The 22681-nt window shown below is 36.9% G+C and overlaps 1 protein-coding gene across 1 annotated transcript; it reads right to left on the reverse strand.

Moving 5' to 3' along the window:
• Positions 1-847: 847 nt before the first annotated feature.
• Positions 848-22207, reverse strand: LOC133249619 (UDP-glucuronosyltransferase 2B4-like). The gene is made up of 6 exons (XM_061420344.1): positions 21339-22207; positions 20375-20523; positions 13897-14028; positions 8242-8329; positions 4319-4538; positions 848-1514 (listed from the first exon to the last, which is right to left on the reverse strand). Exons 1-6 carry the CDS (start codon positions 22066-22068, stop codon positions 1235-1237), a joined length of 1599 nt encoding a protein of 532 aa, XP_061276328.1. The 5' UTR covers positions 22069-22207; the 3' UTR covers positions 848-1234.
• Positions 22208-22681: the final 474 nt, after the last annotated feature.

A 22681-nucleotide genomic window follows, 5' to 3' on the forward strand; every position in this document is an offset into this window, starting at 1 on the left:
ATGAAATCCAGGTCTCCCACTTTGCAGGCAGATTCTTTACCTTCTGAGCCACCAGGGAAGTCCAAGAATACTGGAGTGGGTAGCCTATCCCTTCTCCAGGCGAATCTTCCCAACCCAGGAATCGAACTGGGGGCTCCTGCATTGCAGGCAGTTTCTTTACCAGCTGAGCTATCAGGGAAGCCCATATTATAATATAATAGTAAATAATTCAGTCTGTGTTCAACAAACCCATTGAATTTTTCATCATATCTGCAAGTAGCTAAGTGGTGCTGTGTCCTGAATTGTAAAAATATACATAGATTTAGATATATATGTAAATATAGATAAGATCATAGATATATTCAGGTAGGTTTGGCAAGAAAGAAAATTCAAAAGTCTCTTTTGAATTTAGAGTTCAACCTGAATATAGAGTTCAGGTTATAATTTTCTTAACATACAGTTGAGAACTTATATCCAATAGCAAAGGCTGATTATGGGAGTGAAAATAATAGGTGAATAAAAGGTGGATGACAAAAAGAGAATTAGGTCATGAAATTAAAGGATTTTGCAAATATCTCAATTTTATAAAAGGAAGCATGTAGCAGTTGCTATACTTCTAATTCCACAAACACTCCAAAGGCAAATGAGATTAACTGGATGAAGGCTAGTGTCTTGCCATGGCTTTAGGTAAGAAGTGATGTTGAGGCTGGATGCACAGTAAAAATGAAGAACTATTAGTGGTCTCACAAATAAAATTAAAGGGTGAATTTTTCAAAAGAATTCCAATTATTGAACAATTTCTATAGCAAGGAAAAGCTATAAAATTCTATACAAAAATCAAGGTAAAATCTGAATATCTACAAAATAATATGGATACTATGAATAGACTTTTATTGTTCTTGTTTCTACACGCAATATGTGAAAACCAGTTAAATTCAATCATATCTTTTTAGTATACTTTTGCATTAAAACAATAAATTTCAATACATACCCACATAGTTTTATGGAGAGTTCTATGAGGAGTTCTATGAGGCAGAACTGCTAGAGCAGCAGTACCCAACCTTTTAGGCCCCAGGAACCAGTTTCATGGAAGACAATTTTTCCATGGACTGGGGTAGGAAGCAATGGGTTTGGGACGATTCAAGCACATCACATTTATTGCTCACTTTGTTTCTATTATTGCTTCAGCTCCACCTCAGATCATCAGCCATTAGACCTCAGAGGTTGGGGACCCCTGCGCTGAGGTCTGATACAGCTAGTCTCTTTTCTCCTTCTTTCCTAATTTAGCAAACTTCAAGCAACAAAATAGACAACATTTTGTGATGACAAATATGGCAGTTGCCACACAGGCCAGTAGGAACCCAATGACATCCAGAGAGTGGTACTGGAACCAGGTGAGGTCATGGATAGCTGGCCGCAAGTGCTTGGCTCCTTTGTGGCGCATGACAAACTCGATCCAGAAGACTGCTCTGTCCAAGGGCTTCATAGGCTGATCATGTTGAATGGCTGATAATCTCATCACATTCTCTTTGTAGCTGAAGGAAAATCAAACAGTTATCATTTATGGAATGAGCTATAATAAATAAATGTGTGAAATTTTCTTGCAGATGGTAACAGAGTGCAACACAGAGTGGAAGAAAAACATAATTTTCTCTGAGGTGATTATTGAGGTATTAGCTTATGGGCTAGGATTTCTTAAATGCATAATGTTTCAAGCTGCAAAGAAAAGAAAGAAAATGGGAGAGAACAAGATTGTGTATTCTAAAGAATGGGATGAGCTGTCCCAAAGGGAAAGAAAAGAAAATAAATTCATAATATGTTTGTCCAAAGTTTGAATCATCTCATAAAGAATTGTTAATGGACCTGATAGATGTATTTCAAATGTTATAATCTAGATATAGCAGGTAAATCAGTGATGAGGTTTGGAGACATGTCCAGACAATGCTGATCTTACATTAGTGAAGTGGTGGTTGAAAATGTGGAAGTAGGTTGACTCAGTTTGATTCCTGACTCTTACTTTGTTGGCTGCTTTTTTATTCTTTCTGTTCTTCAAATTTTTTAAAAAATTAATTTTATTAACATCTTAAAACTTTTTTATTTTTTAAACTTTTAATTTTACTTTGGAGGGCTCAATCATGATAGAATCTGTTTCTCAGTTTTTCATTGTACTATAAAATGTCTAGGAATAGTACCTTATCTAATTATTTTGATAATATTGTATTGATTCTTAGAGGCATTCCTGGCATGCAGTAGACACTCAGTAAATGTTTACTAGTTTTGTTGTTCTGGTTCTTGTTCTAAAATTCTGGAGAAGGCTCAGCATTTTACTCTCAGGCATTGCAGGCACACTTGTTTCTACTGCTGAAATGATGGCAGACTAACAGACAAGAAAGAAGGATAAAGAGATATAGCACATGAACTTTAAATCACAAAGTGCTATAACATGGCAATGTAGTAATAACAATGGAAGTAACTTTTCTCCCTTTACTGTCAAAGACACAGGAGGAGCACTGGGTTTTTGCAAAGACTGCAGTAATCCTGGAAATATATTTTTAATACAATAGGAATAGACTACAATAAAGAAGTTACTTAATATGTGTAAAGTAACACTGTTTTACTAAATACAACATGTAGCATATCATGAACAGTCAGTATATCTTCATTTTTGACCCCAACATTACATTATTAAAAATTAAAAAGACATATAAATATACTAGAGATATGTACATTTATTTAAAAACAGCAAATGAAAGATTTGTTTCTTTAAAAAAAAAGAAAAATAGTGCTTTTTATGCTGCTCACTTAGGACAATAGCTGTGCTAAAATTAAATTTAAATAACACTGCTTATAAAACACAAAATGGTTTTTGCTGCTATTACTGACACATTCTCAAAATGTTTTCTTTACAAAGTCATTATGATAAAAAAGGGGGAATATATACATCATATTTGTGATATTAATATAATTGTGTCATTGGAATTCATGTATATCCTGAAGTGATTTAGAAATAAAGTATTTCCATTTTCAGAAAATGTGGCTTTTAAATAGGAATATCCCAACATAACTATCTATTCCAAATAAGACAAAAACAAGCACAAATAAAAGAACTCTGAGGATACTTACGTTTATAAGCTGTATATACATAGTTGTAATTGAGTAAATTAGAAAATTCTAGTTGTTTACCATTTATCAATGATGGGATCAAAATATTATTACAGACTAGCAGATACAGAAAACAATCTATTGGTTACCAGATTTGGGGTAGTAGAAACACACAGGTGGGGGAGTAGGAGGCAAAATTACTGGGAATAATATAAGCTCAAGGAGGTGTTGTACAACACTGGAAATTTAGCCACTCTTTGGTAATTACTTTAAATGGAAAATAACCTTTAAAAATTGTGTAACATTTAAAAAAAAAAAGGAATATCCCAACATATGGGATTCCCCGGTGGCTCAGATGTAAAGAATCTGCCTGCAATGCAGAGACCTGGTTTGATCCCTGGATCAGCAAGATCCTCTGGAGAAGAGAATGGCTACCTATTCCCATGTTCTTGCCTGGAAAATTCCATTTACTGAGGAGTGATGGGATACAGTCTATGGGGTCCCAAAGAGTCAAACACAACTGAGAAACCAACACTTTCACTTTTTCATATCAACATACTCCTCCCGAGTCCATTATGTTTAGATTTATAATTCTTCCAAAGAAGACAAAATGACCACAGTAAAAACAACAACAACAACAACAACCCAAGAATACACCCACATTTATAAATAGTATATACATAGTTGAAACTGGGTAATTAGAAAGTTATAGCTGTTTATCATTTATCAGAGATGGAGTCAAAATATTAGCATAGAAAAGTTGGAAAATATAAATGTAATTAAAATTTGAAATGGATGATGTCATGATGGTTTAGTGAAAATAAACCATCTTTTAAGAGTTTAAAACATTTGAGAAGTTCACATGCTGAAAGAAAGTGGGCAGATGAGTATCCATCGCATTCATGGTTTCCTACAATAACTTTGTTCTCAATGCTTCTTAATCCTTCTATTACCATTTCAGTGGTTCTTCTCATTCTAATGATTAAGTTTTCAACATTTCTCCACTATCTTTAAAACACTGACAAACTTTTTCCATAAAACCATGAAAAAATCTTAATGTGACAATCACAACCTGTTATTTTTGTCTATTTTCAAAACATTGAGGAAATCTTACACCTTCTTGTGCTTATGTCACTGCCTCCCTGGCCTTCAGATGAGAACTTCTCTAGAAGGATTAGCTAGTAAAGAAAGAAAAAGAGAAAGAAATATATATATATATATATATATATATACTCACGAAGGATTATTAATGACTTCCTTCAATGCGTTGAGCAAATCTCTTGTTGACATTGTTTCCAAGTCCAACCTGACAGCTGTTCCCTTGGATTTCATTCGAGCAATGTTATCAGCTTGATCAGCAAACAAAGGAGTGCCCACCATAGGGATCCCGTGATAGATGGCCTCATAAACACCATTGCTTCCACCGTGAGTTATAAAGGCTTTGGTTTTTGGATGGCCTAGGATTGAGTGAATTTCAGTAAGGTTATTAATTATAACTCAGAATAAAATGAGAAACTGGCATTATAAGGCACTGGATTGAGGAGTATCTTTTAGATAACAGATTATTACGCATATGAAAGTGCTTTTATTTGCTTCCAGAATTCAGAGAAGAAACGACTATGTCTGCTGAAGGAGTAAATGAAGACTTTGTGAAAGAAGTGCTGAGTCACTTGAACATCACAAATGAATCCAGGATCAGCAGGGGAACAACTTGAAAGAGCATTCTGGGTAAAAGAAACCACATGTGCAAAAAAAGAAGAGAACATGCCAGAATGTATTCACCTAAAGATACAGTGAAACCATTTAGCTTGATAGGAATGGTGTCAGGGGAAAAGAAGGATAATCGTAGTGGCACTGGAACCAGAGGAAGGAAAAGCTAAATTTTACCATGAAGTGTGTTATTGTTTCACAAAAATGATTGTGCCTTTTATTTTTTTTTACAGAAAATTGAGAGTCATTGGTAATGGCACAAGAGTTCTTTTCATGCTGTAAAGAGCAATATTGCATAGGAACCTGGAATGTCAGGTCCATGAATCAAGGCAAATTGGAAATGGCCAAACAGGAGATGCCAAGAGTGAATGTCGACATTCTAGGAATCAGCGAACTGAAATGGACTGGAATGGGTGAATTTAACTCAGATGACCATTATATCTACTACTGTGGGCAGGAATCCCTCAGAAGAAATGGAGTAGCCATCATGGTCAACAAAAGAGTCCGAAATGCAGTACTTGGATGCAATCTCAAAAACGACAGAATGATCTCTGTTCGTTTCCAAGGCAAACCATTCAATATCACAGTAATCCAAGTCTATGCCCCAAACAGTAACGCTGAAGAAGCTGAAGTTGAACGGTTCTATGAAGACCTACAAGACCTTTTAGAACTAATACCAAAGAAAGATGTCCTTTTCATTATAGGGGACTGGAATACAAAAGTAGGAAATCAAGAAACATCTGGAGTAACAGGGACATTTGGCCGTGGAATACGGAATGAAGCAGGGCAAAGACTAATAGAGTTTTGCCAAGACAATGCACTGGTCATAACAAGCACCCTCTTCCAACAACACAAGAGAAGACTCTATACATGGACATCACCAGATGGTCAACACCGAAATCAGACTGATTATATTCTTTGCAGCCAAAGATGGAGAAGCTCTATACAGTCAGCAAAAACAAGACCAGGAGCTGACTGTGGCTCAGACCATGAACTCCATATTGCCAAATTCAGACTTAAATTGAAGAAAGTAGGGAAAACCACCAGACCATTCAGGTATGACCTAAATCAAATCCCTTATGATTATACAGTGGAAGTGAGAAATAGATTTAAGGGCCTAGATCTGATAGATAGAGTGCTTGATGAACTATGGAATGAAGTTCATGACATTGTACAGGAGACAGGGATCAAGACCATCCCTGTGGAAAAGAAATGCAAAAAAGCAAAATGGCTGTCTGGGGAGGCCTTACAAATAGCTGTGAAAAGAAAAGAAGTGAAAAGCAAAGGAGAAAAGAAAGATACAAATATCTGAATGCAGAGTTACAAAGAATAGCAAGAAGAGATAAGAAAGCCTTCCTCAGCGATCAGTGCAAAGAAATAGAGGAAAACAACAGAATGGGAAAGACTAGGGATCTCTTCAAGAAAATCAGAGATATCAAAGGAACACTTCATGCAAAGATGGGCTTGATAAAGGACAGAATTGGTATGGACCTAACAGAAGCAGAAGATATTAAGAAGAGATGGCAAGAATACACAGAAGAACTGTGCAAAAAAGATCTTCACGACCCAGATAATGATGATGGTGTGATCACTAACCTAGAGCCAGACATCCTGTAATGTGAAGTCAAGTGGGCCTTATAAAGCATCACTATGAACAAAGCTAATGAAGGTGACGGAACTCCAGTTGAGCTATTTCAAATCCTGACAGATGATGCTGTGAAAGTGCTGCATTCAATATGCCAGCAAATTTGGAAAACTCAGCTGTGGCCACAGCACTGGAAAAGGTCAGTTTTCATTCCAATCCCAAAGAAAGGCAATGCCAAAGAATGCTCAAACTACGGCACAATTGCACTCCTCTTACGTGCTAGTAAAGTAATGCTCAAAATTCTCCAAGCCAGGCTTCAGCAATATGTGAACCATGAATTTCCTGATGTTCATGCTGGTTTTAAAAAGACAGAGGAACCAGAGATCAAATTGCCAACATCCGCTGGATCATAGAAAAACCAAGAGAGTTCCAGAAAAGCATCTATTTCTGGTTTATTGACTATGCCAAAGCCTTTGACTGTGTGGGTCACAATAAACTGTGGAAAATTCTGAAAGAGATGGGAATACCAGACCACCTGACCTGTCTCTTGAGAAATTTGTATGCAGGTCAGGAAGCAAAAGTTAGAACTGGACATGGAACAACAGACTGGTTCCAAATAGGAAAAGGAGTTCGTCAAGGCTGTATATTGTCACCCTGTTTATTTAACTTCTATGCAGAGTACATCATGAGAAACGCTGGACTGGAAGAAACACAAGCTGGAATCAAGATTGCCAGGAGAAATATCAATAAGCTGAGATATGCAGATGACACCACCCTTATGGCAGAAAGGGAAGAGGAACTAAAAAGCCTCTTGATGAAAGTGAAAGAGGAGAGTGAAAAAGTTGGCTGAAAGCTCAACATTCAGAAAACGAAGATCATGGCATCCGGTCCCACCACTTCATGGGAAGTAGATGGAGAAACAGTGGAAACAGTGTCAGACTTTATTTTTCGGGGCTCCAAAATCACTGCAGATGGTGACTGCAGCCATGAAATTAAAAGACGCTTACTCCTTGGAAGGAAAGTTGTGACCAACCTAGATAGCATATTCAAAAGCAGAGACATTGCTTTGCCACCAAATGTTCTTGTAGTTAAGGCTATGATTTTTCCTGTTGTCATGTATGGATGTGAGAGTTGGACTGTGAAGAAGGCTGAGCGCCGAAGAATTGATGCTTTTGAACTGTGGTGTTGGAGAAGACTCTTGAGAGTCCCTTGGACTGCAAGGAGATCCAACCAGTCCATTCTGAAGGAGATCAGCCCTGGGATTTCTTTGGAAGGAATGATGCTAAAGCTGAAACTCCAGTACTTTGGCCACCTCATGCGAAGAGTTGACTCTTTGGAAAAGACTCTGATGCTGGGAGGGATTGGGCCAGGAGGAGAAGGGGACGACAGAGGAGGAGATGGTTGGATGGCATCGCCGACTCGATGGACATGAGTCTGAGTGAACTCCGGGAGTTGGTGATAGACAGGGAGGCCTGGCGTGCTGCGATTCATGGGGTCGCAAAGAGTCAGACACGACTGATCCACTGATCTGATCTGAACATACCTCTACAGAATGGAAATGATGAGTATAATGAAAGAATTCAGAGACAGAACAATAATCCAGGAAGTTATTGAAAAGTTCACTGTGAGAAGTAATTACAGCTAAAGTAAAGATTCTGGCTGTAAGGGATGTGACTACGTAGAATAAACTGACAACTTTTATATGTTCTCCTTTTTTTCTCATAGCAAAGACAATTATAATAGACTAGTAAAGTTTTCTTTTTCAGTGTTTCAATAATTGCTTTCTAAGTGTGTTTCCTGTTGAAGCACTCTCACTCTGCTTGGCTGTTACTCATATTTTCATTATTTGTTCTGACAAGTCTCACCAAGAAGGTCATTCTGGGGAAGCCATTTATACAACCGGGTGTTGGGTCTTAAGGTATCTGGTTTTTTGCCATCATATCTCCATAGCACCTGTTAAAAGTAAAGGAAATACCTTATTCTATGAGTTGAACTTCCAAGTTATAATAATAATTTCTAAATTGACTAAGATACATATAATTACATATCGTCCATATGACATGTAAGGAAATGAAGACATATTAAGTAATGGTAACTAGTAATAGAAGGACATACATAGGAATACCTACATTTGATGTATTAATTATGTACACATGATGGCAGAGACAGGTGAGATTTTCAATGACCAATTCAAATATTTAAAAAAAAAACTGTTTTATTGTTGCTTTTCAGTCACTAAGTTGTGTCCAACTCTTTGCATCCCATGGACTGCAGCATGCTAGTCTTCCCTGTCCTTCACTATCTCTCAGAAGTTGCTCATATTCATATAAATTGATTCAGTGTTGCTATCCAACCAACTCATCCTCTGTCACTCCCTTTTCCTCCTGCCCTTAATCTTTCTCAGCATCAAGGTCTTCTTCAATGAGTCATCTCTTTGCATCAGATGGCCAAGGTATTGGAGCTTCAGCTTCAGCATCAGTCCTTGCAATGAATATTCAAGGTTGATTAACTTAGGATTGACTGATTTGATCTTGCAGTCCAGGGGACTCTCAAGAGTCTTCTCCAGCACCACAATTCAAAAGCAACAATTCTTTGGCCATCAGCCTTCTTTATGGTCCAACTCTCACATCCATACACGACTACTGAAAAAGCATAGCTTTGACTATATGGACTTTTCTGGGCAAGTGCTGCTTTGCTTTTTAGAACACTGTCTGTGTTTGTCATAGCTTTTCTTCCATGGATAGGTGGTTTTGTTTCCAATACAACAAGCCAGTGGCAGATTACACATAACCTACACATTCATTTGCTTTCTTTATATGCTAGTGCTCATTTTCAAATTTGATATTCAGTGATTTATTTATTTTTGACTGTTGTAAAAGAGTTTACTTATATCAAGTAGTTAAAAGGGGAAGTTATTTATTAGAATTTTATACATTTTGATTATAGAGAGGAAAAAGTATGCAGTCAATCACCTAAGATAAATATTTTGGCTTATTTGCAATTTATTAATCCCCTTCATAGATCACAGCCTTGTCACAGTAAAGGGGCTTGTGTAACTCAATGAAGCTATGAGCCATGCTCTGCAGGGCTACCCAAGGGCAGATGGGTCATAGTGGAGTGTTCTGACAAGCTGTGGTCCACTGGAGGAGGGAATGGACAACCACTCCACTATCTTTGCCGTGAGAACCACATGAACAGTATGAAAAGGCAAAGATATATGACACTGGAAGATGAGTTCTCCAGATCAGAATGTGTCCAATATCCTGCTGAGGAAGAGTGGAGGGCAATTACTAATAGATCCAGAAAGAATGAAGTGACTGGGCCAATGAAGAAATGATGCTCAGTTGTGGATGTGTCTGGTGGTGAAAGTATGATGCTGTAAAGAACATAAGATCCTGGAATGTTAGGCCAATGAAATCGAGGTAATGGACATGGTCAAGCAGGAGATGGCAAGAGTGAATATCAACATCTTAGGAATCCATGAACTAAAATGAACAAGTTCAATGAATTTAATTCAGATGACTATTGTATCTACTACTGTGGTTAAGAATTTCTTAGAAGAAATGGAGTAGCTCTCACAGTCAACAAAGAGTTCTGAAATGCAGTGCTTGGGTGCAATCTCAAAAACAACAGAATGATCTTGGTTCATTTCCAAGGCAAACCATTCACATCACAGTAATCCAGGTCTATGCCCCAGCCACTATTGCTGAAGAATGATTCAGCAAGACCCACAAGACCTTCTAGAATTAACACTAAAAAAAAAAAAAAAAAAAAATAATGAAGAAGAAGTCTTTTCATCATAGGGATTGGAATGTAAAAGTAAGAAGTTAAGAGATATCTCGGGTAACAGGCAAGTTTGGCCTTGTAGTACTAAAAGAAGCAGGCAAAGGCTAACAGACTTTAGTCAAGAGAACACACTGGTCATAGTAAACATCCATTTCCAACAACTGATGACTCTATACATGGGCATCACCAGGTGGTCAATACCAAAATCAGATTGATTATATTCTTTACAGCCGAGGATGGAGATGCTCTATACAGTCAGCAAAATAAGACCTGAAGTTGACTGTGGTTCAGATCATGAGCACCTGAGTGGAAAATTCAGATTTGAATTGAAGAGAGACTTAAATTGAAAGTGGGGAAAACTGCTAGCCATTCAGGTATGACAGAAATCAAATCCCATATAATCACACAGTGGAGGTGATGAATAGATTCAAGGGATTATATCTGGTATACATAGTGCCTGAAGAACTGTGGATAGAGGTGTGTAACACTGTACAGGAGGCAGTGATCAAAACAACCCCAAAGAAAATGAAATGCCAGAAGACAAAGTGGTTATCTGAGGAGGCTTTATAAATAATGCAGAAAAGAAGGGGAGTGAAAGCCAAGGGAGAAAGGGAAAGAAAAATATATTCAACTGAATGCAGAATTTCAGAGGAGAGATAGGAGAGATAAGAAGGCCTTCTTAAGTGAACAATGCAAAGAAATAGAGAAACCAATGGGATGTGAAAGACTAGAGATCTCTTCAAGTAAATTAGAGATCCCAAGGGATCATTTCATGCAAAGATGGGCACAATAAAGGACAGAAATGGTATGGACCCAACAGAAGCAGAAGATATTAAGAAGAGGTGGCAAGAATACAAGGAACTATACAAAAGAGGTCTTAGTAACCTGGACAACTATGAAGGTGTGGTCACTCATAGAGCCACACATCTTGGAGTGTGAAGAAAATGGGACCTTAGGAAGTATTACTATGAAGAAAGCTAGTGGAATTTAGCTAAGGTATTTCAAATCCAAAAAGATGATACTGTTAAAGTGCTGCACTCAGTATGCCGGCAAATTTAGAAGACACAGCAGTGGCCACAGGACTGGAAAAGGTCAGTTTTCATTCCAAACCCAAAGATGGGTAATGCCAAAGAATGATCAAACTACTGTAAAATTATGTTCCTTTCACATGCTAGCAAGGTAATACTCAAAAATCATTTAGCTCAGCCTGAGCAGTACATGAACCAAGATTTTCCAGATGTGCTATCTGGGTTTAGAAAAGGCAGAAGAACCAGAGATCAAATTGCCATCATTCATTAGATCATAGAAAAATCAAGAGAATTCCAGAAAAACGTCTGCTTCTGCTTCATTGACTATGCTAACCTATATGCAGGTTGGGAATCAACAGTTAGAACTGGACATGGAACAACAGACTGGTTCCAAATAGAAAAAGGAGTACGTCAAGGCTGTATATTTAACTTATTTAACTTATATGTTATATTTAACATATTTAACTTATATGCAGAGTACATCAGGAGAAACGCTGAGCTGGAAGAAACACAAGCTGGAATCAAGATTGCCGGGAGAAATATCAATAACCTCAGATATGCAGATGACACCACTCTTGTGGCAGAAAGTGAAGAGGAACTAAAAAGCCTCTTGATGAAAGTGAAAGAGGAGAGTGAAAAAGTTGGCTTAAAGTTCAACATTCAGAAAACCAAGATCATGGCATCTGGTCCCATCACTTCATGGCAAATAGATGGGGAAACAGTGGAAACAGTGCCAGACTTTATTTTCTGGGGCTCCAAAATCACTGCAGATGGTGACTGTAGCCATGAGTTTAAAAGACGCTTACTCCTTGGAAGGAAAGTTGTGAGCAACCTAGATAGCAATATTGAAAAGCAGAGACATTACTTTGCCAACAAATGTCCGTGTAGTCAAGGCTATGATTTTTCCATTAGTCATGTATGGATGTGAGAGTTGGGTGTGAAGAAAGCTGAGTGCAAAAGAATTAATGCTTTTGAACTGTGGTGTTGGAGAATACTTTTTTTTTTTTTTAACTTTACAGTATTGTATTGGTTTTGCCATGCATGAGGAGAAGGGGACAACAGAGGATGAGATGGCTGGATGGCAACATCGACTCGACTGACATGAGTCTGAGTGAACTCCGGGAGTTGGTGATGGACAGGGAGGCCTGGAGTGCTGCAATTTATGGAGTCTCAAAGAGTCGGACATGACTGAGTGACTGAACTGAACTGAAAGAGACTCTTGATGAGGGTGAAAAATGAAAGTGAAAAAGCTGTCTTAAAACTCAGCATTCAAAACAATAATTTCATGGCATCTGGTCCCATCACTTCATGGCAAATACGTGGGGAAAATGTGGAAGCTGTGACATATTTTATCTTCTTGGGCTCCAAAATCATTGTGGATGGTGACTTCAGCAATGAAATGAAAAGACACTTGCTTCTTGGAAGAAAAGCTATGACAAATCTAGATAAAGTATTAAAAGCAGAGACATCACTCTGCCAAAAGAGGTCCATATAATCAAAGCTATATTTTTTTCCAGTAGTCCATTCCATATGTATGGATATGAGAGATGGACAGTAAAGAATATTAGGTAAGGCAAGATAAGGTGAAGTCACTCAGTCGTGTCCGAATCTTCACGGCCCCATGGACTGGGCCTTACCAGGCTTCTGTATCCATGGGATTTTCCAGGCAAGAGTACCCAAGTGGATTGCCATTTCCTTCTTCAGAGGATCTTCCCGACCCAGGGATAGAACCCAGGTCTCTTGCATTATAGGCATACGCTTTACCGTCTGAGCCACTGGGGAAGTCCTTAAAGAAGGTTAAGCACTGAAGAATTGATACTTTTGAATTGTGGTACTGGAGAATATTCTTGAGAATCCCTTGAATGGCAAGGACATCAAACCAGTCAATCCTAAATGAAACCAATCGTGAATATTCATTGGAAGTACTGATGCTGAAGTTCCAATACTCTGGCCACCTGATAACTCATTGGAAAGACCCTGATCTGGGAAAGGTTGAAGGCAAAAGGACAAGGGCTGACAGAGGATGACATGGTTAGATAGCATCACTAAATCGATGGACATGACTCTGGGCAAACCCTGGGTAATAGTGAAGGACAGAGGAGCCTAGCATGCTGTAGTCCATGGGATTGCAATGATTCAGATGACTTAATGACTAAACAACAGCATAATTTTTTAATAATAAGTTAATCAGTGCTGCTGAAGAAGTATGTTCTCTTAAATTACAAATTATTAAGCCCTACTTTCAAAAACAATGAAAAGTGAAATTGTTTGACTTGAATCAATGTTGCATGACTACCTTTATTGTTAAAGTTTAACTCCCGAGAGCATCTATATGTGTGTTGTGTCCTCAGAAGTCCTTCAAAGAAAAGGAACAAGTGACAAAGCAGAATTTACTGGTTAATCTTACTGCTCATGCTACCATTGTATTAATAATACCAAAATTCACACTGTGTCTCTTAAATATCATTCTTTTTGATTACTATGTTGATTAATTAAAATTATTATGGATGAAAGGCACTCCCTGTACTGCCATAGCACCTGCCATGTATATTTTGGTTTATATATACACATATATATGTATATATATGAGATAAATTGCTGCTATCATATTATTTACCTTTCTGATAGAAATTGTCTATGATCAGATCTTTACAGAGTTTCACAGACTTATTAAAGAGTTGTCCATGATTAAGTTATTGCATCTACCTTTTGTGGAATTTGAGCGAAGGCTGATGCAATCACCTTGGCTCTGTCTTCTGACATGTTACTGACCATTGACCCCAAAGAAAACACCACAATACCATTTTCTCCAGAGCTCTGCACAAACTCTTCCATTTCCTGTGAAAAAAGAATGTGCCCATCACAAAAGAGCAGCAGCATAACATACATTATTGAAGGGATTGCTACAAGCAACTAAAGAGAGAAAATCAGAAATTGTCTTGAGATATCAGAGTAGTGATTTCTTACAAAAATATTGTGGTAAGATACACATGGCATAAAATTTACTTCTTAATTGTTCCTAAGTGTGTAGTATAGTAGTGTTAAGAATACTCACATTGTGCAACCAATCTCCAGAACTTTTTCATCTGACAAAACTGGAAGTCTATAATCATTAAGAAATTCTACTTTCCTCTTTCTCTAGCCTTTGGCAAGTTTCATTCTACTCTGTTTCTACAAATGAGATTAGTCTGGATACTTCTTATAAGTTGAATTGCACAGTATTTTTTTTTTTTCTGACTAGTTATTTTCACTTAATGTAAGGTTCATTCATGCTGTGACGTGTCAGAATTTCCTTTTAAAGGTGAGTAATATTCCGTTGTTTGTATACATGACATTTTGTTTATTGCTTCCTCTGTTGATGGACATTTGGGTTGCTTCAACCTCTTGGCTCCTGTGAATAGAGCTTTCATGCATATGTTGTACACGTATCTCATTGGGAACCTAATTTCAATTATTCTGGATATAAACCCAGAAAAGGAATTTCTGAGCTATATGTGTAGACAGGTTTTATATTAGAAAGTTCACATTATTCTTTTCACATACTATACAGTTAGCTAACAGAGTGATTTCCCTCTCTCACCTGCCCCACTCCCCCAATTTTCTTGAACATGTTAACTTCACATCTTGGACTTTGGTCAGTTGTACCTATAAATATTCAACACTAAAAAATCATTAAAAATTTTTTTTGCGGAACTTTATATTGTTTTTTATAATGATGCCTTTTTTTTTTTTTTTTTAACATTTTTCATCCTTGAGATCCTGGGAAAAGAATGGGTGATATGAGGTCAATTTCTTCCATTATACATATTTGTGCAATGTGTTTCTGTATAAGCAGGAAATAAGATAGAGCCAGTACTCAGTACAAGGAGGTACTATTAAACTATATTATCCTCAGACTCTTCATTAATCTTGATGTTAATTACTAACATAGATTCTTGGAAGGAAGTTACTTTCCGGATTCAACTTGCTTTGGTTCTTTGTTATTATAATTCTGCTAACTTATTTATTCCAGACATACTTTTTGAGAATTATTTAGAGTATTCATTAATATTTTGTTTCCTGACTATGAGCACTATGAAAAAAAATATGATCTGAATCACTTTATGTCATTCATTCAGCTCTGTAATCCTATTCTTCACCTTAAACTTTGTCATAATGACTTGAGGAGTCAAGTATTATAGTTTGGAAGTTGTATGAAATAGTTCTGTGAGTTCTATTTATAATCCAAAGTTACCCTTGCATAGTTACTTATTTGAGTGACCATATTGCTGTGTTTCTTTACATATGATGCCTTTGTCCTGAACTTGCATAATTAATGTCACAGATGGATGTGCTATGTCTAACTGTGGTGAAGAACCTTCAATATGACTTCAATGAGTCCCCCTGGGAGCACCTGCTCCACAGAGGAAGAGGTGCCCAGAGCTTTCTGCAAAACAGGTCTGGTCAGCTTTTGAGTAATTCACTTCTAACTAAATAAAGCTCCTGGTGAATCTGTATTTGCCTGGAATTGTTTTTGAATTATTTTGCTTTGTGGTCCTTGATCCTTTCTGATTAAAAAAAAAGTTACTTTCTATACCAGAATAATTCCAAATTTTAAATGGCAACCCACCCCAATATTCCTGCCTGGGAAATCTGATCGACAGAGGAGACTGGCTGGTTATAGTTCACAAGGTCATGAAGAGTCAGACATGACTGAGCATGTACTGAGTCTAACTAATCAAGAAAAAAAGTGACTCAAATAAATAAGATTAGAAATGAAATGGAGACATTACAACTGATACTTAAAAATTAGATAGGATCCCGAGACTACCATGAATAATTATAAGCTAAGAAATTATTAATACATATATGAGAAGAATGGAGAACTTAAAAACAGAACCTACCAAGACTGAATCAGGAAGAAGTAGAAAATCTGAACAGTCCTAATAAGTAAAGAAATTGAATTGGTAATCAAAATCTTATCAACACACAAAGGGCCCAGGGCCTGATGGCTTCACTGATGTATTCTATGAAATATTATAGAATAATTAATGCCAGTTCTTCAAAAATCTTTAAAAATTAAAGAGGAGGGTAGGAACATTTCCAAACTCATCCTACAAGGTCATCACCACGATCATGATACCAAATAGATAAGGACATTGCAAGGAGATAAAACTAAAGTCAATATCCATATTGAATATTGATGCAAAAATTCTCAACAAAATATCAACAAGCCAAATTCAAGAGCACATTAAAAGAATTATATACTAAGACCAAGTGAGATTTATCTTTGTGATGCAAAATAGAATGAACTATAAAATAACTTGATTATCTCAACAGATGTCCAAAAAACATTTGACAAGATATGACATTCTTTTATGATAAAACCCTCAACATATAGGGTATGAATGAACATACCTCAGTGTAATAAAGAACATATATAAAAAACCCAAAACTAACATTATACTCAACAGAGAACATTTGAAAGCTTTTTCTCTAATCAGAAACAAAATAAGGATGCCTAATCCCGCTATATAGAATTCAGTTTCATTACTGTGTACTATAATGAGACATCTGAAAAAAAAACCTATCCCATTCACAACAGCATCAAAAGCAAGAAAATACCTAGAAATAAATTTAATCAGTGAAGTGAAAGATCTGTACAGTGATAACTATAAGAAATTGTAAGAAATAGAAGAAAACACAAATAAATGGAAAGGCATCATGTGACATGGACCGGAAGAATAATACTGTTAAAATGTTGACATTATCAAAACCCAAAAGAATCACACCTTGAAATTTCATATTTACCACAAAGTTTCAATATTTCAAATAATAGTGTACTGGCCCCCAAATAGACACATAGACAATGGAACAGCATACAGGGTTCAACTAATATTCAACAAGGGAGCAGGGGAGACAAGAACACCAATTGTGGAAATATTAGTCCCTTTCTTTTCTGAGAAAACTGGATAAACATATGAAAAAAACAAAAAAGCAAAAAACGAGACCTCTTTCTTATACCACTCACAAAAACAACTCGAATCAATGACTTAAACATAAGACTAGATACCATAACATCCCTAAAAGAAAATATAAGGATAAAACTCCTTGACACTGGTCTTGAAAATGATGTTTTTTAAAATGACATCAAGACCACAACAAAAGGAAAAAATCACAAGTGGGACTACAACAAGCTTAAAAGCTTCTGCACAGCAAAAGAAATAATCAACAAGACGAAAATGCGATCTACAGAATGGAAGAAAAGTTTTGTAACCATATATTGAATGAGGGGTTGAGATCCAGAATATATGCACAACTAATACAACAAAATTCAATTAAAGAATGGGCAGATGAACAAAATAGACACTTTACAAAGAAGATTTCCAAATGGTCACCAGGTATAGGAAAAGGTACTCAACATCAGTAATCATCAGGGAAATGTATTTCAAAATCACAATCAGATATTACCTCACTCTTATTAGACAGTCTATAACCAAGAAGAGAAAAGTGTTGTGAGAATGTGGAGAAAAGTGAATGCTTGTACACTCTCAGTGGGAATGTAAATTGGTTTAGCTCTTATGGAACATAAATTGAAGGTTCCTAAAACAATTAAAGATAGATCTATTGTATGATCCAGCAATTCTACTTCTGGGTATACAGTCAAAGGAAATAAAAACAGGATATTGAAGAGGTATATGTGCTCCATGTTGACTGCAGCATTATTCACAATTAGCTAAGGGAAGAAACTTAAGTGCCCACCAATGGATGAATTATTTAAAGATGTTTCATAGATACAGAGACATGCACACACACACACACACACACACACACACACACACAAACAGACACACGTGCTCAGAATGAAATGTCATTCACCCATGAGAAAGATGGAATCCTGCCATTTTCGACAACATGGGTGGACCTTGAAGATGTTATGCTAAAATGTGTGCTGTCATTTTAATCCTTACTCTATCCTATTATCAAATAATACACTATGATATATATCCTGAAAATTGTAATTCTAGCTTATGCTTTTTTAATCTTCAAGAAAACTGTGATCTTATTATATTTGTTATTTTCTAAGTAAATATTTTAGTGTATCTGATTTAGCATAATCAAGCATTTCCTAGTGGCTCAGATGGTAAAGAATGTGCCTGGAGTGCAGGAAACCAGGATTTGATCCCTGGGTCGAGAAGATCCCCTGGAGAAGGGAATGGCTGCCTACTCCAGTATTTTTGCCTGGAGATCCCATGGACAGAGGAGCCTGTTGGGCTACAGTCCATAGTGTCACAAAAAGTCAGACATGATTGAAGTGACTTAGCAGCAGCAGCATTTAATATAAACTTTTGTAATGTTAGGAACTTTTAAGTCTTTGGCGATCAGATGAAGAAGATGAAATACTAAAGTATTTTTGTAGGTTTTAAGGCTTTTCACCACCGCCGCCGCCACCAAGTCGCTTCAGTCGTGTCCGACTCTGTGCGACCCCATGGACTGCAGCCTACCAGGCTTCTCGGTCCATGGGATTCTCCAGGCAAGAACACTGGAATGGGTTGCCATTTCCTTCTCCAATGCATGAAAGTGAAAAGTGAAAGTGAAGTCGCTCAGTCGTGTCCGACTCTTAGCGACCCCATGAACTGCAGCCTATCAGGCTCCTCCATCCATGGGACTTTCCGGGCAACAGTACTGGTTTGGGGTGCCATTGCCTTCTCCTGCTTTTCACCGTAGCACTAACTAAAATAAATGCCCATTTCCAACAATATAAATGAATGTACATATAAATGTATGTTTTTATTCCCAACCCAGAGATTTATTTAAATTTATTTAAAGTAAATCGTCCTGATTCATGTCAATGTATGGCAAAACCCACCACAATAATGTAAAGTAATTATCCCCCAATTAAAATAAATTAATTAATTTAAAATAAAGGAAAAAATGAGTTAATGTGATATCTCTGTGAACACCGTACTCTAGTTTTCACTCATTATTGTCTATATCTAGCAATAATCTGCTAAATGGTCTCTTCCTACACTTCATCATTTACAGTCCAACCCAGTGACTACATCTTGCTTTTAATTTTTAAATAATATATGACTATCTCTTTCTCAGGGCTTTAGTCATAGCTCAGTCAGTAAAGAGTCTGCCTGCAATGCAGGAGACCTGGGTTCGATTCCTGGGTTGGGAAGATCCTCTGGAGAAGGAAATGGTAACCCGCTCCAGTATTCACACTGGAGAATCCCATGGACAGAGGAGCCTAGCAGTCTAGAGTCCATGTGACTGCAAGAGTCGGATGCAACTTAGAGACTAAACCACCGCCGTCATCTCTTCCTTTCTTAATCCTTTCACTATTCTTCCCAATGGCCCTACTAGATGTTTCAAATGTTTATAATTATCTGTTTCCAACTTACCTCTACAGCATCATCTTCTTCTTTATTCAGCCTTTTTCTATCTAGACTAAACTTGGACTTTGGGCAACTGTCATTACTATTCCACCTACCTTTCTTTTATATCTTCTTCCAACTGAGCTAAGAGGGAAGCCCATATCTTCTTCCACCCCTGCCCTATTCCTCTGTTTATTCCTGAGCATCCTTCAGATCTCATAATTATCTATGGATCAGAGATACTTTATATGATTCATGCTGAATATTTCTTTAGCACTCTGGTCTTGCCATATTATAACATTTTTTACAACTTGATTGTGTTCTGCCATTCAGGTAGACTCAGATGAGAGAAACTGTGCCTACACCATTTGCCTATATTAGCACTCACTTCTGGAATATGCTATATACAAAATTATCCTCTAATAATGATAATACAATTATAATGTAACTTATTATAGTGAGATAGGATGATTGGGTGACATCACCAGGTGATAATGTAACTATTATTATTCATACAAAATATATATTTTTATACAAAAATATGTGTTCTTTAATGAATGATGCTTCTCTATGTGTTGAATAATGAAATTGTAATTTAATTGATGTATTTTCAAAGTGTCCCATGTTCTCTAGTTTATTCTGTAATGATAATGAAATTCAGATAGTTGTGTTGATATAGAAATACATCACTTTCTAGGTGGAAGGTCACTTTATCCAGGTTCCCGTATCTGACTACCTGTAATCAAACGTTCTAAATAAACAATACAGAATGTTCCTATTGAAAACACAGAGTTCACAAAGAACAACAAGGAGGAGTAGGTGACCTTAGGCAGGGGCTTGGCAGGTTTGCAGTGGAGCCCTCCAACAAATTCAACATTTGGTAGTTGTGGACGAGGAAATGAAAAATCCCAGTAGCTTCGAATGAGCCACATATCAGCTTTCCCCATTGTCTCTGATAAGGTAGTAGGTCTTCCTGAAAGTAAAAAGAAAAACAACAACAAATGTTTGATCAAATGAGACTATTGTCATGTGTGTATATAAGATAATTTGTGTAAAGGAACTTGGGATGTTGTGGCCAAGATGTTTGAATGTGTCTGTTGCTTGATAAATACATACCGTAGCATAGTATAGGATAATAAAGTATATCTGGAATACATCTGTTTCTACACAAGCAGAAACAATTTCTAAAAGCTAACTGGATACTTATACTACAAATATGTGTATAACTCTCCATGTACATGTCTTCATCTATCAAGACAGTTTATGAGATTCGTAATGATTTTAAGTTAAAAAAAGAAGTTTTGTAAGTTGGATAGTCACTTGCAGATGTCCTGGGTACTTCAGTCTGTGGTAAATGACTTCCTGGTATCCGATACGAGTAATGGGCTTTACCCTACCCTATAATTTAAGTGTTTGCATAATATTTGTTAGATTGAGGGTCATTTCATATTTTTATTTCACTGTTTCACTTATTTGAGATAAATTTTTGTGAATTTCTATTTAGACAAACTCAACTTCCAAGGCACTAGGATAAATAGGACTTAATGCTACCAACTAAAAACATGACTTACCTAGTAGTTTGGTTGCTAAGTGGTAACTGACTCTTTCAACTCCATGGACTATAGCTCAACAGGCTTCCCTATCCATGGGATTTCACAGGCAAAAACACTGGAATAGAATGCCATTTCCTTTTCCAAGGGATCTTCCTGACCAAAGGATAAAACCTGTGTCTCCTGCATTGGCAGGTAGATTCTTTACCACACTGAGCTATCAGGAAGCCCAACTTACCTAGTACTTCACTGTAAAACTGATTCCACTTCTTCTCTTTGTATGTCATAAAGACAAGGTCAAAGTAAAGTGCATATAACATATTTTTTATCCTCTCTAAGAATGTCATGCGATCACTTAATTCTGAAAACATAACAGGTACATAAGATGGTGGGAATGGAAGTCTTCCGCTCTTCTTCTCAATTATGTGGCCAGGTGAGGTGTAATGACTGTACACGAATGGTATTTTAAGTAATTCAGCCAGCAATTCACCACAGGGTCCAACAGCATCTGCAATAAGGATATCAAACCTTGATTCCTGCAGTTTTGTCATTAATTTCTTATTGGAAACAGCATCTTCACACATACGTAAAGCAATATCAAAAAATTCCCAAAATACATTTTTCACTGTTGAAAGATAGGACCAAAAGGAATCTTTTGCCACATACGTCAGTTCCTCAAGAAAACGTTCCATAAAATTCTCATAATCACTTTTTGTTAAAGATACAGGAAAAGTTTCAAATTTCATTGTAGATGGTTTGCTGGAATTAGGAATAGTGGAAGCTGAAGATATCAGAACAGTCACCTCATGACCCCTCGTGACGAGTTCCTCCAGAATTGTCTTTATATTCAGCCAGTGACTAAATTCCACTGGCCATACCAGCACCTTTCCACAACTCCCACCGCTAAAGTAGCAAGTCAGCTGTAGCAGCAGCAGAAGCGAGAGCCTTTTCATAGACATCTTGCTCATATGCAGTCCTTTAAAATTAATTACTGTAAACTTTTGCTATTGCTCAGGCTTATATCCAGAAGTCATCAACCAGAAGTTAAAGTATAACTCCTATTCCTTAAAAAAGTAGATTACATGAATAGTCAGCAGATGTGGAAATCAAGTGAAAAGGCAAAGTGCAGAACACTTCGAGATTATACAGTGTGTTTAGTATTCATTTGCCAGTGCTGTCACCCATCTTGTACACACACATCAATTATATTCTGTGAGAAAGAAGACTAACTAGTGTAAAACAATAGCAAGTGAGAGGCTCTTGAGTCTGCAGTCACTTTGACACAGAATTAGAGATAAGGTGACATCAACAAGGTAGAGGGTTATGAGGTCACAACAATTGTGTCCCGCACAGAAACAGCAAAAACAATAAATGACCAAGTGCAAACCCATGTAAAGTATTTTGGGAAAGTTCTGGACTAAAATGAAAAAGCAGCAGAAATCCTGCAGTTTGCAAAGACTGAAGATGTGTGTACCGATTTTTTTAGTGTAATGTATTAATACTAAAGATATCAATTAAGTTTGACTGGTCAATTGTATAATTTATGATCACTATTGCCATACTGATTTTTTTGTCTGAATG

The sequence above is a fragment of the Bos javanicus genome, chromosome 6 (genome assembly GCF_032452875.1).
Source record: "Bos javanicus breed banteng chromosome 6, ARS-OSU_banteng_1.0, whole genome shotgun sequence".
In the NCBI taxonomy this organism is placed as follows: Eukaryota; Metazoa; Chordata; class Mammalia; order Artiodactyla; family Bovidae; genus Bos; species Bos javanicus.

Bases quoted from the DNA above. Each gene is read 5' to 3' on its own strand.
- LOC133249619 (XM_061420344.1), bottom strand. From the start codon at position 22,068: ATGAGCAAGATGTCTATGAAAAGGCTCTCGCTTCTGCTGCTGCTACAG. The intron at 14,029-20,374 runs GTCACCTACTCC...CTTTTTTCACAG, and splicing joins CTGCCAAGCCCCTGCCTAAG to GAAATGGAAGAGTTTGTGCA. The intron at 1,515-4,318 runs GTGAGTATATAT...ATTTTCCTTCAG, and splicing joins GAAGTCATTAATAATCCTTC to CTACAAAGAGAATGTGATGA.